The following is a 15,870-nucleotide window of genomic DNA, read 5'->3' as shown; positions in this document are numbered from 1 at the left end:
AATGACAAAAACCTCAGCAAAGGGACGAAATAAGTCGACGAAATACAACAACTCGCCTTTTATGTTTTTTGTCTCTGTTGGTGAGGGGCTCTTGATTTAGGGAATTGGATCTGTGCTCCAGTTCTTCAAATTAAGCCTGAGTGCCTTCCACATCCCCCCCCCCCAGGCGCTGTATAATCCTACGGGTTTAGCGCTTCCCCCTTGATTATAATAATAATTGTCTCACTCTGGATATTTTCTTCTCCTTAAGACAAGATTTTGTCTTAGAAGTGTGGCTTAGGCTTCCGGGGGACCGTAAGCCACCCAGGGTAACCCAGTTAAGCCAGTGTGTGTTATCGGGGACTGGCTTGTCTTGTTTCCATTGTGGTCTTGTAATCTTGCCCCCCAGGATGCAACCCACACCAGTCGACTAATACCCAGGTACCTACTTACTGCTAGGTGAACAGGGACATCAGGTGTACGGTGACTAACACCCAGGTACCTACTTACTGCTAAGTGAACAGGGACATCAGGTGTAAGGTGACTAACACCCAGGTACCTACTTACTGCTAAGTGAACTGGGACATCAGGTGTAAGGTGACTAACACCCAGGTACCTACTTACTGCTAGGTGAACAGGGACATCAGGTGTACAGTGACTAACACCCAGGTACCTACTTACTGCTAAGTGAACAGGGACATCAGGTGTAAGGTGAATAACACCCAGGTACCTACTTACTGCTAGGTGAACAGGGACATCAGGTGTACGGTGACTAACACCCAGGTACCTACTTACTGCTAAGTGAACAGGGACATCAGGTTACCTGGAGGTTATTCCGGGGATCAACGCCCCCGCGGCCCGGTCCATGACCAGGCCTCCCGATGGATCAGGGCCTGATCAACTAAGCTGTTACTGCTGGCCGCACGCAGTCCAACGTACGAGCCACAGCCAGGCTGATCCGGCACTGACTTTAGGTATCTGCCCAGCTCTCTCTTGAAGGCAGCCAGGGGTTTATTGGCAATTCCCCTAATGCTTGATGGGAGGCTGTTGAACAGTCTTGGGCCCCGGACACTTATGGTGTTTTCCCTTAGTATACCAGTGACTAACTGCTAGGTGAACAAGACATCAGGTGTAAGGTGACTAACACCCAGGTACCTACTTCTAGGTGAACAGGGACATCACGTGTAAGATGACTAAAACCCAAGTACCTACTTATTGCTAGGTGAACAGGGATATCAGGTGTAAGGTGACTAACACTCAGGTACCTACTTACTGCTAAGTGAACAGGGACATCAGGTGTAAGGTGACTAACACCCAGGTACCTACTTACTGCTAAGTGAACAGGGACATCAGGTGTAAGGTGACTAACACCCAAGTGCCTACTTACTGCTAGGTGAACAGGGACATCACGTGTAAGGTGGCTAACACGCAGTCACCTACTTACTGCTAAGTGAACGGGGATATCAGGTGTAAGGTGACTAACACCCAGGCACCTACTTATTGCTAGGTGAACATGGGCAGCAGTGGGTATAAGGAAACATGCCCAACATTTCCCCTATCCGTGCCGAGAATCGAACCGCAGACACTCAGTGTGTGAGCTGAGTGCGCTGCCAACTGAGCCACGGCTTCACTACACTCTGTTGCGATTTGTCTACTAACATCTGTACAAAAACATGGTACATATACCACAAATAACCGCACGTAGGAGAGAGGAGCTTACGACGACGTTTCGGTCCGACTTGGACCATTAGCAAAGTCACACTGGTATAAACCTTGGTAATAAATACCGACAAGTTGGTTTAGAAAGACACGTAAGCAAACACTATGACATATTTATTAGAAAACGTTTCGGTCCTGGGACCGAGAAGTGATCAAGGTCCCAGGACCGAAACGTTTTCTAATAAATATGTCACAGTGTTTGCTTACATGTCTTTCTTAACCAAAGTCGCACTGTAAATGGTCCAAGTCGGACCGAAACGTCGTCGTAAGCTTCTCTCTCCTATGTGTGGATTATTTGTGTATTGTTCCAGTCACGGTATTGTACCTTTATGTTCTTGACAGTACACAAACCACGTTGCACATACTGTACAAACGTCTGTACGAAGACTACTCAAAGCACAGTTTCCAGAGTTCAGCAGTTTACCAGCAAAGCAAAGTAATAATGATTTTTAAGGATCTGTTTGTTCATTATATCTCGTATATTCTGTACAATTTCATTTTTTTCCAATATTTTTTTTTATGTCCGTTTATCCATCCCTAACTAGGTTTTAGTAGCCAGGGGGTGGATTAGCGATGGCTATGTGCCTCTGGTAAGCCACTGGTGGCTTAATGAAAGGTATTTGGCTCTGGTAAGCCTGGGAGTGGCTTTATGATAGGTTTGTGATAGTGGTAAGCCAGTGATGGCTTAATGACGGGTATGTGGCTCGGGTAAGCCAGGGGTGGTTTAATGATACTTACATGGCTTTGGTAAGTCAGAGTTAGCTGAATGACGTGTATGTGGCTCTAATAAGCCAGGGGTGGCTTAATTACGGGTATATGGCTGTGGTAAACCAGTGTGTGGGAGTCTGCTGTGCACCAGCAGCCATATAACTGCGATATCTGTACAGGATGAACTTCTGTATGCCCATAACTTAGTCTTAATCAAGCGTGCCTGCAGTCTCGTGGTCCGCTGGTTCTTGTGAAACGAGGTGTTGTGATGTACGATAGATGTGAAGGTGTTATTGGGCGTTGTGATGTACGATAGATGTGAGGGTGTTACTGGGTATTGTAATACCTGGACCTGGAGTTTACCTGGAGAGAGTTCCGGGGGTCAACGCCCCCGCGGCCCGGTCTGTGACCAGGCCTCCTGGTGGATCAGAGCCTGATCAACCAGGCTGTTACTGCTGGCTGCACGCAATCCAACGTACGAGCCACAGCCCGGCTGGTCAGGCACCGACTTTAGGTGCTTGTCCAGTGCCTGCTTGAAGACAGCCAGAGGTCTATTGGTAATCCCCCTTATGTATGCTGGGAGGCAGTTGAACAGTCTCGGGCTCCTGACACTTATTGTATTGTCTCTTAACGTGCTAGTGACACCCCTGCTTTTCATTGGGGGAATGTTGCATCGTCTGCCGAGTGTTTTGCTTTCGTCGTGAGTGATTTTCGTGTGCAAGTTCGGTACTAGTCCCTCTAGGATTTTCCAGGTGTATATAATCATGTATCTCTCCCGCCTGCGTTCCAGGGAGTACAGGTTAAGGAACTTCAAGCGCTCCCAGTAATTGAGGTGTTTTATCTCCGTTATGTGTGCCGTGAAGGTTCTCTGTACATTTTCTAGGTCAGCAATTTCACCTGCCTTGAAAGGTGCTGTTAGTGTGCAGCAATATTCCAGCCTAGTTAGAACAAGCGATCTGAAGAGTGTCATCATGGAGTTGGCATCCCTAGTTTTGAAGGTTCTCATTATCCATCCTGTCATTTTTTTTAGCAGATGCGATTGATACAATGTTATGGTCCTTGAAGGTGAGATCCTCCGACATGATCACTCCCAGGTCTTTGACGTTGGTTTTTCGCTCTATTATACGATAGATTTGTTGATGGTGTTACTGGATGTTGTGATAGACGATAGATCTGCTGGTTCTGTGCTAATAGGCGTTGTGATATACGATATCGCTGATTACTGTCTGCAGTCTTCACATTATTTTTTTCCCCTGGTAGACATTATCGTCTTTCTGTTTATCAGTTCGGAATTATATTCCACCTTCTCTTCGTGTAAAATTAGATGAGCAGGACTCACGAAATCATAATAACACGATTGTAAACAAACCACAGAACGGGTGGGATCTGAACCCATGGCGAGTGATTCGTACAACTCCAGACTCACCTGCCATGGGTTCTAACACCACCCGTGCCATGGCTTGTTGAGATGAGCGTGTCCCAGAGACCCATGCACGAGAAAATCCACAAAAATTCGACACGAGTTGCCCTGACAGTAACTCGTGCATGTGAGTGTAGCTTCAGAAACACTACATGACAGTTCTCAAGGTCGAACAAATACCTCTTTTTCAAACAGTTTTCTCTCAGAAACACAGGTTGATGTGATCGAATGTGTTTACACTCAGATCTTTAGTAATTTAGAGCAAGTAATGAGAATAAGAAGTCAGAGAATGGAACATCCTGTACAAATACTACTACTTTGTCAGCTGGAGAGCAATATATACATGTGTTGCAAAGCTTCAGATTTGTAAAGTGGAAATCCATTTAGTAATTCTAACACTTGTTGCATATTACTGATGGTACGTAATACCGACAACTTGACTAACTATACATGTGACTGAGGGTGAGATGGTTAATACTCTTGTTATAATTACAACCTTAATTTTTAATGGGGGTGGAGGGATAAGCCAGCGGAAGGCCTCAGTCAGACCACCAAAAGTTCTAGTAACGAGTTATATGATTAAAACCCGTTTCAGTAAACGCTTAGGCTGTTTCCTGACGAATTTGACCTAACTGAGAATGGGGGGACTGATCACGTCAAAACTTCTATTTTCAACGTTGTATTCGCCTGATTAAAATACTGAAAGTGTTGGCGAAACATTTCCACAATAAAGGTATCCGAGTGTTGCAAATATGTTAGTAATCACCTAGCATGTGTTTGGTGCCACTGGACCAGACTACACTGACAGACACTCCCACTCCTCCACAATTAAAGCTGAGAAAGCCATCAGTGCGAGGCTTTCACCTTGTTGGTTGTGTACTCGACACTATACTGTGACCATCCCACACAGCAGCAGTAGGCCAGCTGTCACTGCTGCTACTCCAGTGGTAGTTCGCCGTAGACCCATCGATTAAACCCCGTGACCTCGTAGGCAACGCTCTCGCCTCACACACACTGAGTGTCCGAAGTTCAATCCCCGACCGAGTGGAAGAACTGGACTTGCTTCCTTACACCTGCTATCCCTGTTTACCTAGCAAGTAAGTAGGTACCTACGTATTAGTCGATTAGTGTGGGTCGCACCCTGGGGGACAAGATCAAAGGACCCCAGCGGAAATAAGACAGACAGTCCTCGATGACGCACTGACTTTATTGAGTTATCCTGGGTGGCTAACCCTCCGGGGTTAAAAATCCCAACAAAATCTTATCTTACACGTGTGCTCAGACATGACACCAATGTCCGGGTCACCTCACGGTGAAGTTCCATGTCTGGTGATTATTCCCTTGAAGAATAAACTAACTGTTTTCCAACGAAAACGTAGAATTTGTTACCCTAGTGAGCATGATTAGTTCACCGAGGGATTGCGTAGTGATGACTGAGGGGCAGAAAAAGGAAACACCGTATATGGATTAACCCAGGAAGATTAGTAACCCAGAAAGAAAGCCAACGTGGCTTATTTTCATTGGGGGCTTTGTCGACCCTCTTACCACAGGATGCAACCCACGACGTTTACTGCTAGGATGAGAGTATGGCACATGCCCATACGTCTCATCCTCGCCCAGGACTGAGCCTGGGTTCTTCAACTTATAAAGAACTTCTCGCACCTTCTGAGAAAGATGTTTGAAAGGAAACGAATAAGAAAATTATAAGAAAGAAAATGGGTTTTGCAAAACAGAGAAAATGGAATTTTATTTTAGCGATCACTAACTAGTTTATTTTTTTATTATTTTTGGGTTTAAGGCTATAATTATTTCAGAATGGATAACGAAGAGTTGAACCCACTGGGTTGACAAACTGGGTTCCATCTTGTGGGGTTGTGTCAGGTTTCATCATGTTGGGGTTGTTTTGGGTTACATCTTAGGATTGTGTTGGGTTCCATCTAGGTTCATGGGTTTTATTTTTCTGGGTTGCGGTTTTTTTATGTCTTCTTGTTTTGGTACTTGCTGTGTTAGGTTTCTACTTGGTAGATAAATGGACACAAGAGCAACTAATAATACATTTCGTGCTGCAACGTTTCGCCCTTCGGTAGCTTTATCAAACCAATACCAGCAATATAAGGATAGAGAGTAGTAACAGTAGCAGAGGTAGTAGTAATTGTAGTAGTAGTAGTAGTAGTAGTAGTAGAAGTGACTTGTCTGGTGACGGCAGAATCTATCGTTGTCAAGGGAATTCTTGCTATTTCAGAATTTTTGAAGCTGTCTTAAATGCATCTTCAGTGGAGATTAATCTGCTTCTAGATACCATCAACTGTTTGCGTCTAATTCCTTAATCACTAAGCGAGTGTTGTCCCATTCCATCAAGGGTCTGGTGGTGTTCAGTTGTTGTACTCATGTGTTCGCGTTGCATCTGCATACGTAGATGTGTTTATTCAGAAGGATTCCTCAGCTTCTAGTTGTTTCATAGAAGTATACCTTATCAGTCTCCATGCCGGATAATGTATACCCCTGCACTAACTGGCTCAACGATCTTTTTGACGCTGGTGAGGTCTTTGATGAATATGCTGGTTGCTAGGGTGATTCTGGAGTTGCCTGGAGATGTTCAGGGCAACTTGGCTGTTGTGAATGATGATAACTTTGTTCAAAATGGTATTAATACGAAGAGAGAGTTGATGACGTGAAAGGTTCATTTCTTGCAGTCTTTGGTGAAGAAGAAATAAGGTGGAGCTCTGTGAAGGCTTGTATGCAGCAGCACTGCTCATGTAGTAACTTGGGCTGTATGAGCAATATGCTTTCAAGAAGAAGCCAAAAATGTTGCCTCACTTAGTCTGAGTTTCTTGACCGGAGTAGAAGTGTGTAAGATCATTTTTGTTTGTAGGTTTTCTGTAGACTTGGAGTCTTCTACTTTGTGGATGAGGACATCAAGGAGTAGTAACAGTCATTGGTTTCTCCAAGTGCGAACTGGGTTACAGGTTAATTTCGTTGAGTCTTCTATACAAATTATGGATGACAAATCGTGCTTATTAGAATGGTGTCCACCAAGAATTGCACCCGTGTGACATTGTTGGGGATAATTCTGGCGAAGCATTCAGTTTCCAGGTGTTCCACGGATATGGTTGCCAAGACAACACTAATAAGGGGTACCCGTGGTCATTCCATATCTATGACTGTAGAAATTGTTATAGAAAGAGAAACAGTTACAGTGTATGGACAGCTCAGACATGTCATAAAAGCGGTGCAAGATTAAGGTCCTGCTTGCCCTAGCGCCGGAGTATGTCAGTGGCTTGTGTGGCGGGCACCTGTGTCATAGAGGAGGTAACATCAAGTCTACTTAGTTTTTTGTCTCAGAGAAGGAAGTCCCTTAATAAAGTTAAGGAGGCTGCCAAAGTGGTTAATGGGCGAGGCTAATGGTTCCCAGTAGGAAGGAGAGGTGTTTGGGTTCCTTATTGTTGGGATTGTGGTTGTGTTTGGGTTCCAGCTTTTTCTTAGTATATTCCATTGCAGCCCTGATTGTGGATTGTGCTGGGTGCCATTATTAGCCCCCGAGACCACAAATAAAAAATTGAATTAGAAGAATCTATGCAGCTTCATCTACTTTGAATTAGTTTGTTTAAGTTCTGAGAGAGAGAGAGAGAGAGAGAGAGAGAGAGAGAGAGAGAGAGAGAGAGAGAGAGAGAGAGAGAGAGAGAGAGAGAGAGAGAGAGCTACATTTTATATCAATATTGTGTTGCTGATGACTGTTACTCGTGGTAATATCTAGAACATTATTTTGTATTTTTCATATTTTTTTTCGAGTTTAACTGAGGAGAAAATAGGAGAATATGTCTGCTAAACGTGTAAGATGACTAACTGAAAAATAGCTCGTCAGATGACTGAAAGATTTCTAGCCAGAAGATGGCAGAAGATGCTTGGGCAGAAGATGCTTGGGCAGAAGATGCTTGGGCAGAAGATGCTTGGGCAGAAGATGCTTGGGCAGATGCTTGGGCAGAAGATGCTTGGGCAGAAGATGCTTGGGCAGAAGATGCTTGGGCAGAAGATGCTTGGGCAGAAGATGCTTGGGCAGAAGATGCTTGGGCAGAAGATGCTTGGGCAGAAGATGCTTGGGCAGAAGATGCTTGGGCAGAAGATGCTTGGGCAGAAGATGCTTGGGCAGAAGATGCTTGGGCAGAAGATGGCTGAAGATATCAGGCCAAAAGATGCTTCAAGATGCCGGGTCACAAGATGGCTGGAAAGGACTGGCCACAGGATGGTTCACATACGCCTGCTGGAGGCTCGATCCCTTATCACTTAATACCTCCTTCACACCCTCCAACCCTTCCTAGGACAACTCCCCCTACCCCCATGCTCATTCCACCCCAGCTTTATACACCCTCTTGGTCATCCTCTTGTCTCCCTCTTCTCTACTAAATGACTAGACCGCTTCTTCAACCTCTCCTTAGTCATCTGAATAATAACTTGGGTAACCCAACACTCGTGTAATTTTTTGCGGTCCGAATTCTTCGCATAATAGTCACACGACACATTGCTTTCAAACGTAACATCTCCACTAACTCCGCCTCCTCCTTGCTATAATGTTTAAAACCCATGCTTTACTAACTATTAAAAATGCTGGTGCCACTATACTCTGATACATTCCTGTTTTTGTTAGACAAATGGTTCAGGAAACCGACAAGTTGATAAATAAGACACTTTTGGAACACTTGTGCAACCCTTGGGTATCTTTATTGTGGAGACGTTTCGCCAGCTGGTTGACTGGCTGAGGAAGACACTGGTTGGCAAAATGTTTCCACAGTGAAGATACCAAAGTGTTGCACAAGTATCTCATTCATTCGTGTTTCTGTCTGCAAGGAGAAACTATCCACCCCGGAACATGCGCATCCGGAAGTCTGCCCATCAACCTTTTACCCACGAAAACATAATCTAGGAAACTGCTATTACCTATTAACAAATTTCTTACAATAATTTAATTAGAGGTCGCTCATTAACAAACCACCCATGGCACTCCCAGCTGACCTTCCCTGCCCTCTACCACAGTCTCTCCCACTTCACCGTTTTAAATCGCCCACAACAATTGTCCTCTTATTTGCTTCAGAACTACGTAAATATTCGATGAGCACCTCCCAAAATCTCTCTGTCTCTCCCACCCCCTACTCTCTTCTTATCACAGTTGCATATATATATATATATATATATATATATATATATATATATATATATATATATATATATATATATATATATATATATATATATATATATATATATATACATATATGTCGTGCCGAATATGTAAAACTGGTCAATTAGCAAGAACTCATTTAAAATAAAGTCTTTTCTAAAATTTTCTCTTATACGTTTAAAGATATATTTTTTTCATTAATGTTAATGTAAAAAATTTTAATTTTGCACCAAAAGAATCTTAGAAAACTTACCTAACCTTATTATAACAAGAGCAATTTATTTTAGCCTAACACAACTAAATATATTTTAAATACGTTTACAGTAATTTAATACTAAACAAACACAATCAAATACATTTTTTTCGTTAGGTTCAGAATGATTTTGGCGAAATTATTGCATACACAAATTTTCACTTGTCCTATATGGCAAGATGAGCGTTGCTATTTAATCCAAGATAGCAAGTTCTGCCTATTCGGCACGACATATATATATATATATATATATATATATATATATATATATATATATATATATATATATATATATATATATATATATATATATTATATATATATATACTGCAACCCACATCACACATCCCGCTTCTACTTTAAATCATATGATTCTTGAATTTAAACACTTATATCCCTTCTTTCTTTTCTACAGTTAAAAGTTTAATATCACAGTACCCCTTCAGTTGTAGTTCACTTAGATACACTCACTTTCACCCCATTTAACCCTCTACAATTAATTTCTCTCTCTCCCCTCTTTATCTTTGCTCCTCTTAGTGCTTCTTTCCGTAACTAAAAAATAAGTTCTACTCATAAGTACTACACTCATGCATATTCTAACATCTCAGCTTTATCATTTTCTTCTTTCTCTCCTTAATAATTTATGTAGAAGGACGGGTTATTGTTTCCTTGCTCTCGGGACTTCACTCGACTTCTACGACACGCAAAACTTACGGAGGAAGGATTCTAACACACTTCTCCAAGGAATCGAAATGATACAAGGACAGGAACTATTATGAAATTCAGAAGAAGGCTCTGGGATACGTGCTTATACATAAATGTATGCATACCTCCACATGCATTTCGTGAATAACGGATGCCAGTATTTGCTGTGAGAATTTACCTGTCAACTTGTGTGGTAAAGCGTCGGAACCGACTTTTACGTGACGGACCACGACACTTCTTGTGTTACCTCTTCTGACGTCCCTTCTGTGTTTAGTCTTCTACCAGACATATACTTGTTCATACATCTACCAGACACATGATTGTTCATACATCTACCAGACATATGATTGTTCATACATCTACCAGACACATGATTGTTCATACATCTACCAGACACATGATTGTTCATACATCTACCAGACACATGATTGTTCATACATCTACCAGACACATGATTGTTCATACATCTACCAGACACATGATTGTTCATACATCTACCAGACACATGATTGTTCATACATCTACCAGACACATGATTGCTCATACATCTACCAGACACATGATTGTTCATACATCTACCAGACACATGATTGTTCATACATCTACCAGACACATGATTGTTCATACATCTACCAGACACATGATTGTTCATACATCTACCAGACACATGATTGTTCATACATCTACCAGACACATGATTGTTCATACATCTACCAGACACATGATTGATCATACATCTACCAGACACATGATTGTTCATACATCTACCAGACACATGATTGTTCATACATCTACCAGACACATGATTGTTCATACATCTACCAGACACATGATTGTTCATACATCTACCAGACACATGATTGTTCATACATCTACCAGACACATTATTGTTCATACATCTACCAGACACATTATTGTTCATACATCTACCAGACACATGATTGTTCATACATCTACCAGACACATTATTGTTCATACATCTACCAGACACATGATTGTTCATACATCTACCAGACACATTATTGTTCATACATCTACCAGACACATGATTGTTCATACATCTACCAGACACATTATTGTTCATACATCTACCAGACACATTATTGTTCATACATCTACCAGACACATGATTGTTCATACATCTACCAGACACATGATTGTTCATACATCTACCAGACACATGATTGTTCATACATCTACCAGACACATTATTGTTCATACATCTACCAGACACATTATTGTTCATACATCTACCAGACACATGATTGTTCATACATCTACCAGACACATTATTGTTCATACATCTACCAGACACATGATTGTTCATACATCTACCAGACACATTATTGTTCATACATCTACCAGACACATGATTGTTCATACATCTACCAGACACATTATTGTTCATACATCTACCAGACACATTATTGTTCATACATCTACCAGACACATGATTGTTCATACATCTACCAGACACATGATTGTTCATACATCTACCAGACACATGATTGTTCATACATCTACCAGACACATGATTGTTCATACATCTACCAGACACATGATTGTTCATACATCTACCAGACACATGATTGTTCATACATCTACCAGACACATTATTGTTCATACATCTACCAGACACATTATTGTTCATACATCTACCAGACACATGATTGTTCATACATCTACCAGACACATTATTGTTCATACATCTACCAGACACATGATTGTTCATACATCTACCAGACACATTATTGTTCATACATCTACCAGACACATGATTGTTCATACATCTACCAGACACATTATTGTTCATACATCTACCAGACACATTATTGTTCATACATCTACCAGACACATGATTGTTCATACATCTACCAGACACATGATTGTTCATACATCTACCAGACACATGATTGTTCATACATCTACCAGACACATTATTGTTCATACATCTACCAGACACATGTTTCTTCATACATCTGCCATTTTCTCTCGTCAGAGTTTTCGTTTTGATTATAAATATTTTTATTTAAAAAAAAAGTGGGTGCTAAACCCGTATGGGTCATTCAGCGATGAACATCCAGGCTCGAAACTCTTCAACAAAGATGAGTTTTTTCTTAACATTTTGCGATCTGTAAGAACGTTGATACATACAAGTAGAAAACAGAAAGATTTAGGAGTTGGTTATAGTATTAATATCTCTCTCTCTCTCTCTCTCTCTCTCTCTCTCTCTCTCTCTCTCTCTCTCTCTCTCTCTCTCTCTGCAGACACCAGTGGGGTAGTCATCACCACTGGAGGTGAGTCTGGGGACCAAGGTAGCGTGCCCAGCGGTGTCCTGCCCGGCAGTTTAACGCCGTCCATGCCCCTCAGGGTACGTCAGCACGACGCTCGGTCACACAGCCTGGGCCTGGCCTGCTCTGAGAGTGAGACCTCGCAACCCAACCAGGTGAGTGATCTCGCAACACAACCAGGTGAGTGATCTCGCAACATAACCAGGTGAGTCACCTCGCAACACAACCAGGTGAGTGATCTCGCAACACAACCAGGTGAGTGATCTCGCAACACAACCAGGTGAGTCACCTCGCAACACAACCAGGTGAGTGATCTCGCAACACAACCAGGTGAGTGATCTCGCAACACAACCAGGTGAGTCGCCTCGTAACACAACCAGGTGAGTGATCTCGCAACACAACCAGGTGAGTGATCTCGCAACACAACCAGGTGAGTGACCTCGCAACACAAAGAGGTGAGTGATCTCGCAACACAACCAGGTGAGTGACCTTGCAACACAACCAGGTGAGTGACCTTACAACACAACCAGGTGAGTGATCTCGCAACACAACCAGGTGAGTGATCTCGCAACACAACCAGGTGAGTCACTTTGCAACACAACCAGGTGAGTGATCTCGCAACACAATCAGGTGAGTCACTTTGCAACACAACCAGGTGAGCGACCTCGCAACACAACCAGGTGAATCACCTTGCAACACAACCAGGTGATTAATCTCGCAACACAACCAGGTGAGTCACCTTGTAACACAATCAGGTGAGTGATCTTGCAACACTACCCGGTGATTGACCTTGCAACACAGCCAGGTGAGTGGTCTCGCAACACTACCAGGTGAGTGACCTTGCAACACAACCAGGTGAGTGGTTTCGCAACACAACCAGGTGAGTGGCCTCGCAACACAACCAGATGAGTGGCCTCGCAACACAACCAGGTGAGTGGCCTCGCAACACAACCAGGTGACATCGCAACACAACCAGGTGAGTGACCTCGCAACACAACCAGTTGAGTGACCTTGCAACACAACCAGGTGAGTGACCTTGCAACACAACTAGGTGAGTGACCTCGCAACACAACCAGGTGAGTGGTTTCGCAACACAACCAGGTGAGTGGCCTCGCAACACAACCAGGTGAGTGGCCTCGCAACACAACCAGGTGAGTGGTCTCGCAACACAACCAGGTGAGTGACCTCGCAACACAACCAGGTGAGTGACCTCGCAGCACAACCAGGTGAGTGACCTTGAAACAAACCAGGTGAGTGACCTTGAAATACAACCAGGTGAATGACCTTGAAACACAACCAGGTGAGTGACCTCGCAACACAACCAGGTGAGTGACCTTGCAACACAACCAGGTGAGTGACCTCGCAACACAACCAGGTGAGTCACTTTGCAACACAACCAGGTGAGTGATCTCGCAACACAACCAGGTGAGTCACTTTGCAACACAACCAGGTAAGTGATCTCGCAACACAATCAGGTGAGTCACTTTGCAACACAACCAGGTGAGCGACCTCGCAACACAACCAGGTGAATCACCTTGCAACACAACCAGGTGAGTGATCTCGCAACACAACCAGGTGATTAATCTCGCAACACAACCAGGTGAGTCACCTTGCAACACAATCAGGTGAGTGATCTTGCAACACTACCCGGTGAGTGACCTTGCAACACAGCCAGGTGAGTGACCTTGCAACACAGCCAGGTGAGTGGCCTCGCAACACAACCAGATGAGTGGCCTCGCAACACAACTAGGTGAGTGACATCGCAACACAACCAGGTGAGTGACCTCGCAACACAATCAGTTGAGTGACCTTGCAACACAACCAGGTGAGTGACCTTGCAACACAACTAGGTGAGTGACCTCGCAACACAACCAGGTGAGTGACCTCGCAGCACAACCAGGTGAGTGACCTTGCAACACAACCAGGTGAGTGACCTTGCAACACAACCAGGTGAGTGACCTCGCAACACAACCAGGTGAGTGGTTTCGCAACACAACCAGGTGAGTGGCTTCGCAACACAACCAGGTGAGTGGCCTCGCAACACAACCAGGTGAGTGACCTCGCAACACAACCAGGTGACATCGCAACACAACCAGGTGAGTGATCTCGCAACACAACCAGGTGAGTGACCTCGCAGCACAACCAGGAGAGTGACCTTGCAACACAACCAGGTGAGTGACCTTGCAACACAACCAGGTGAGTGACCTCGCAACACAACCAGGCGAGTGACCTTGAAACAAACCAGGTGAGTGACCTTGAAATACAACCAGGTGAATGACCTTGAAACACAACCAGGTGAGTGACCTCGCAACACAACCAGGTGAGTGACCTTGCAACACAACCAGGTGAGTGACCTCGCAACACACCCAGGCGAGTGACCTTGCAACACAACCAGGTGAGTGACCTTGAAACACAACCAGGTGAGTGACCTTGCAACACAACCAGGAGTGTGGAGAAATTTTCTCCAGGAGGGGGGTATCAGCCCCCTTCAGCCCCCTTCTGCCCTTTCAGCCCTGAGGGGCCACTCAGAAGGGGTGAGCATCTTGTTTACTGCTAGAGTGAGTAATTGATCACAGATGCTATGCCACGTAGTCAAATGACCTCTGCTCCTTGCAGCGGTGTTGCAACATGTATTTTTATAAGAGACAGTACATCTCTTACTTAGCAGGACAATTAAGGAAAATCCTGCTCCCACTTTATTACCATAGTAAAACTAGTGTACATTGTTGTCTATGATTAAGACAGCAAGAAACAAACATTCTGCTTTGCTTCATCGAGGAGGTGACAAGGATGCAAGGTACTAGGTCAGCGTTTTTTTTTTGTGCTGGGGGCAGTGACGGGATGGAGCGCTGTAGCATCTGGCAGACTAACTTTGACTCTACTACGAGACACTGACGCCAGGATAACCAGCAAAGGACACTGATCTGTGCGTTAGTGTGAATAAAGTGTCTCACAAAACACAATAAACTCTTAAGAGAAGTGTGATCAGCTTCTCTTGTGATACATTGTGAACAATAAAGACAAATCTTGTGGAACATAGTGTACCAGTGTGCGTTTCCTAGACAATGGAAGACGCGGACATCCAAGGACACTTCAGCTTCTATCAAGTCACCGATATCTGTCGAAGGTGTTGAGAACACCATAGCTCACGTTACAAAGAGCAAGGTATGTTACGAATTTCTTGTAGATCGGGGGATTGCGCAATTCTTGAGTCACAAGGAGTTTGTAATCAACCTATAATCGGCAGTAAGGTGTGGACTTTTGAGTCCAAACAAGTAAGTATTTCGTCAGCCATCATCGAATGAAATATGCTGACATAACACCCCCTAGGGGTAATTTATACTTACAAATTGTATCTCTTGACAGCCCACTGTTGTGATGGTTTCGACAGCTTCTAGACCTCGTCTGCAGGGGCGGCTGTGTAGACGATTTGCTGTCATTTATCAGCTAAGTGTTTATATTTATAATAAATTAAACACAGCAGGTAAGGCCAAAAATTCTCAACAGAGTTTTGGTCATGCTAGAACCGGATAAAGACCACACTGTGGTCCAAATATGTTGTACTACAGTGTACAAATAACCTATGAGCCAAGGTCCTTTGAAAAAAGCTGTAAAACTAGTG

The 15,870-nt window shown here is 43.6% G+C and overlaps 1 protein-coding gene across 6 annotated transcripts in view; it reads left to right on the top strand.

Moving 5' to 3' along the window:
- Positions 1-15,870, top strand: part of Mctp (multiple C2 domain and transmembrane region protein) — a 490,516-nt gene that overhangs the window by 99,837 nt on the left and 374,809 nt on the right. For all 6 annotated transcript variants that reach the window (XM_070091410.1, XM_070091407.1, XM_070091409.1 and 3 more), the window contains exon 5: positions 12,225-12,403. In XM_070091410.1, the coding sequence (XP_069947511.1) occupies positions 12,225-12,403 (179 nt within the window). The remainder of the gene's footprint in view (positions 1-12,224; positions 12,404-15,870) is intronic.

This window comes from Cherax quadricarinatus, chromosome 35 (assembly GCF_038502225.1).
Source record: "Cherax quadricarinatus isolate ZL_2023a chromosome 35, ASM3850222v1, whole genome shotgun sequence".
NCBI classification, from domain to species: Eukaryota; Metazoa; Arthropoda; class Malacostraca; order Decapoda; family Parastacidae; genus Cherax; species Cherax quadricarinatus.
The sequence above is the reverse complement of the archived record's forward strand: the minus strand, read 5'-3'. Positions and strand labels throughout refer to the sequence as shown.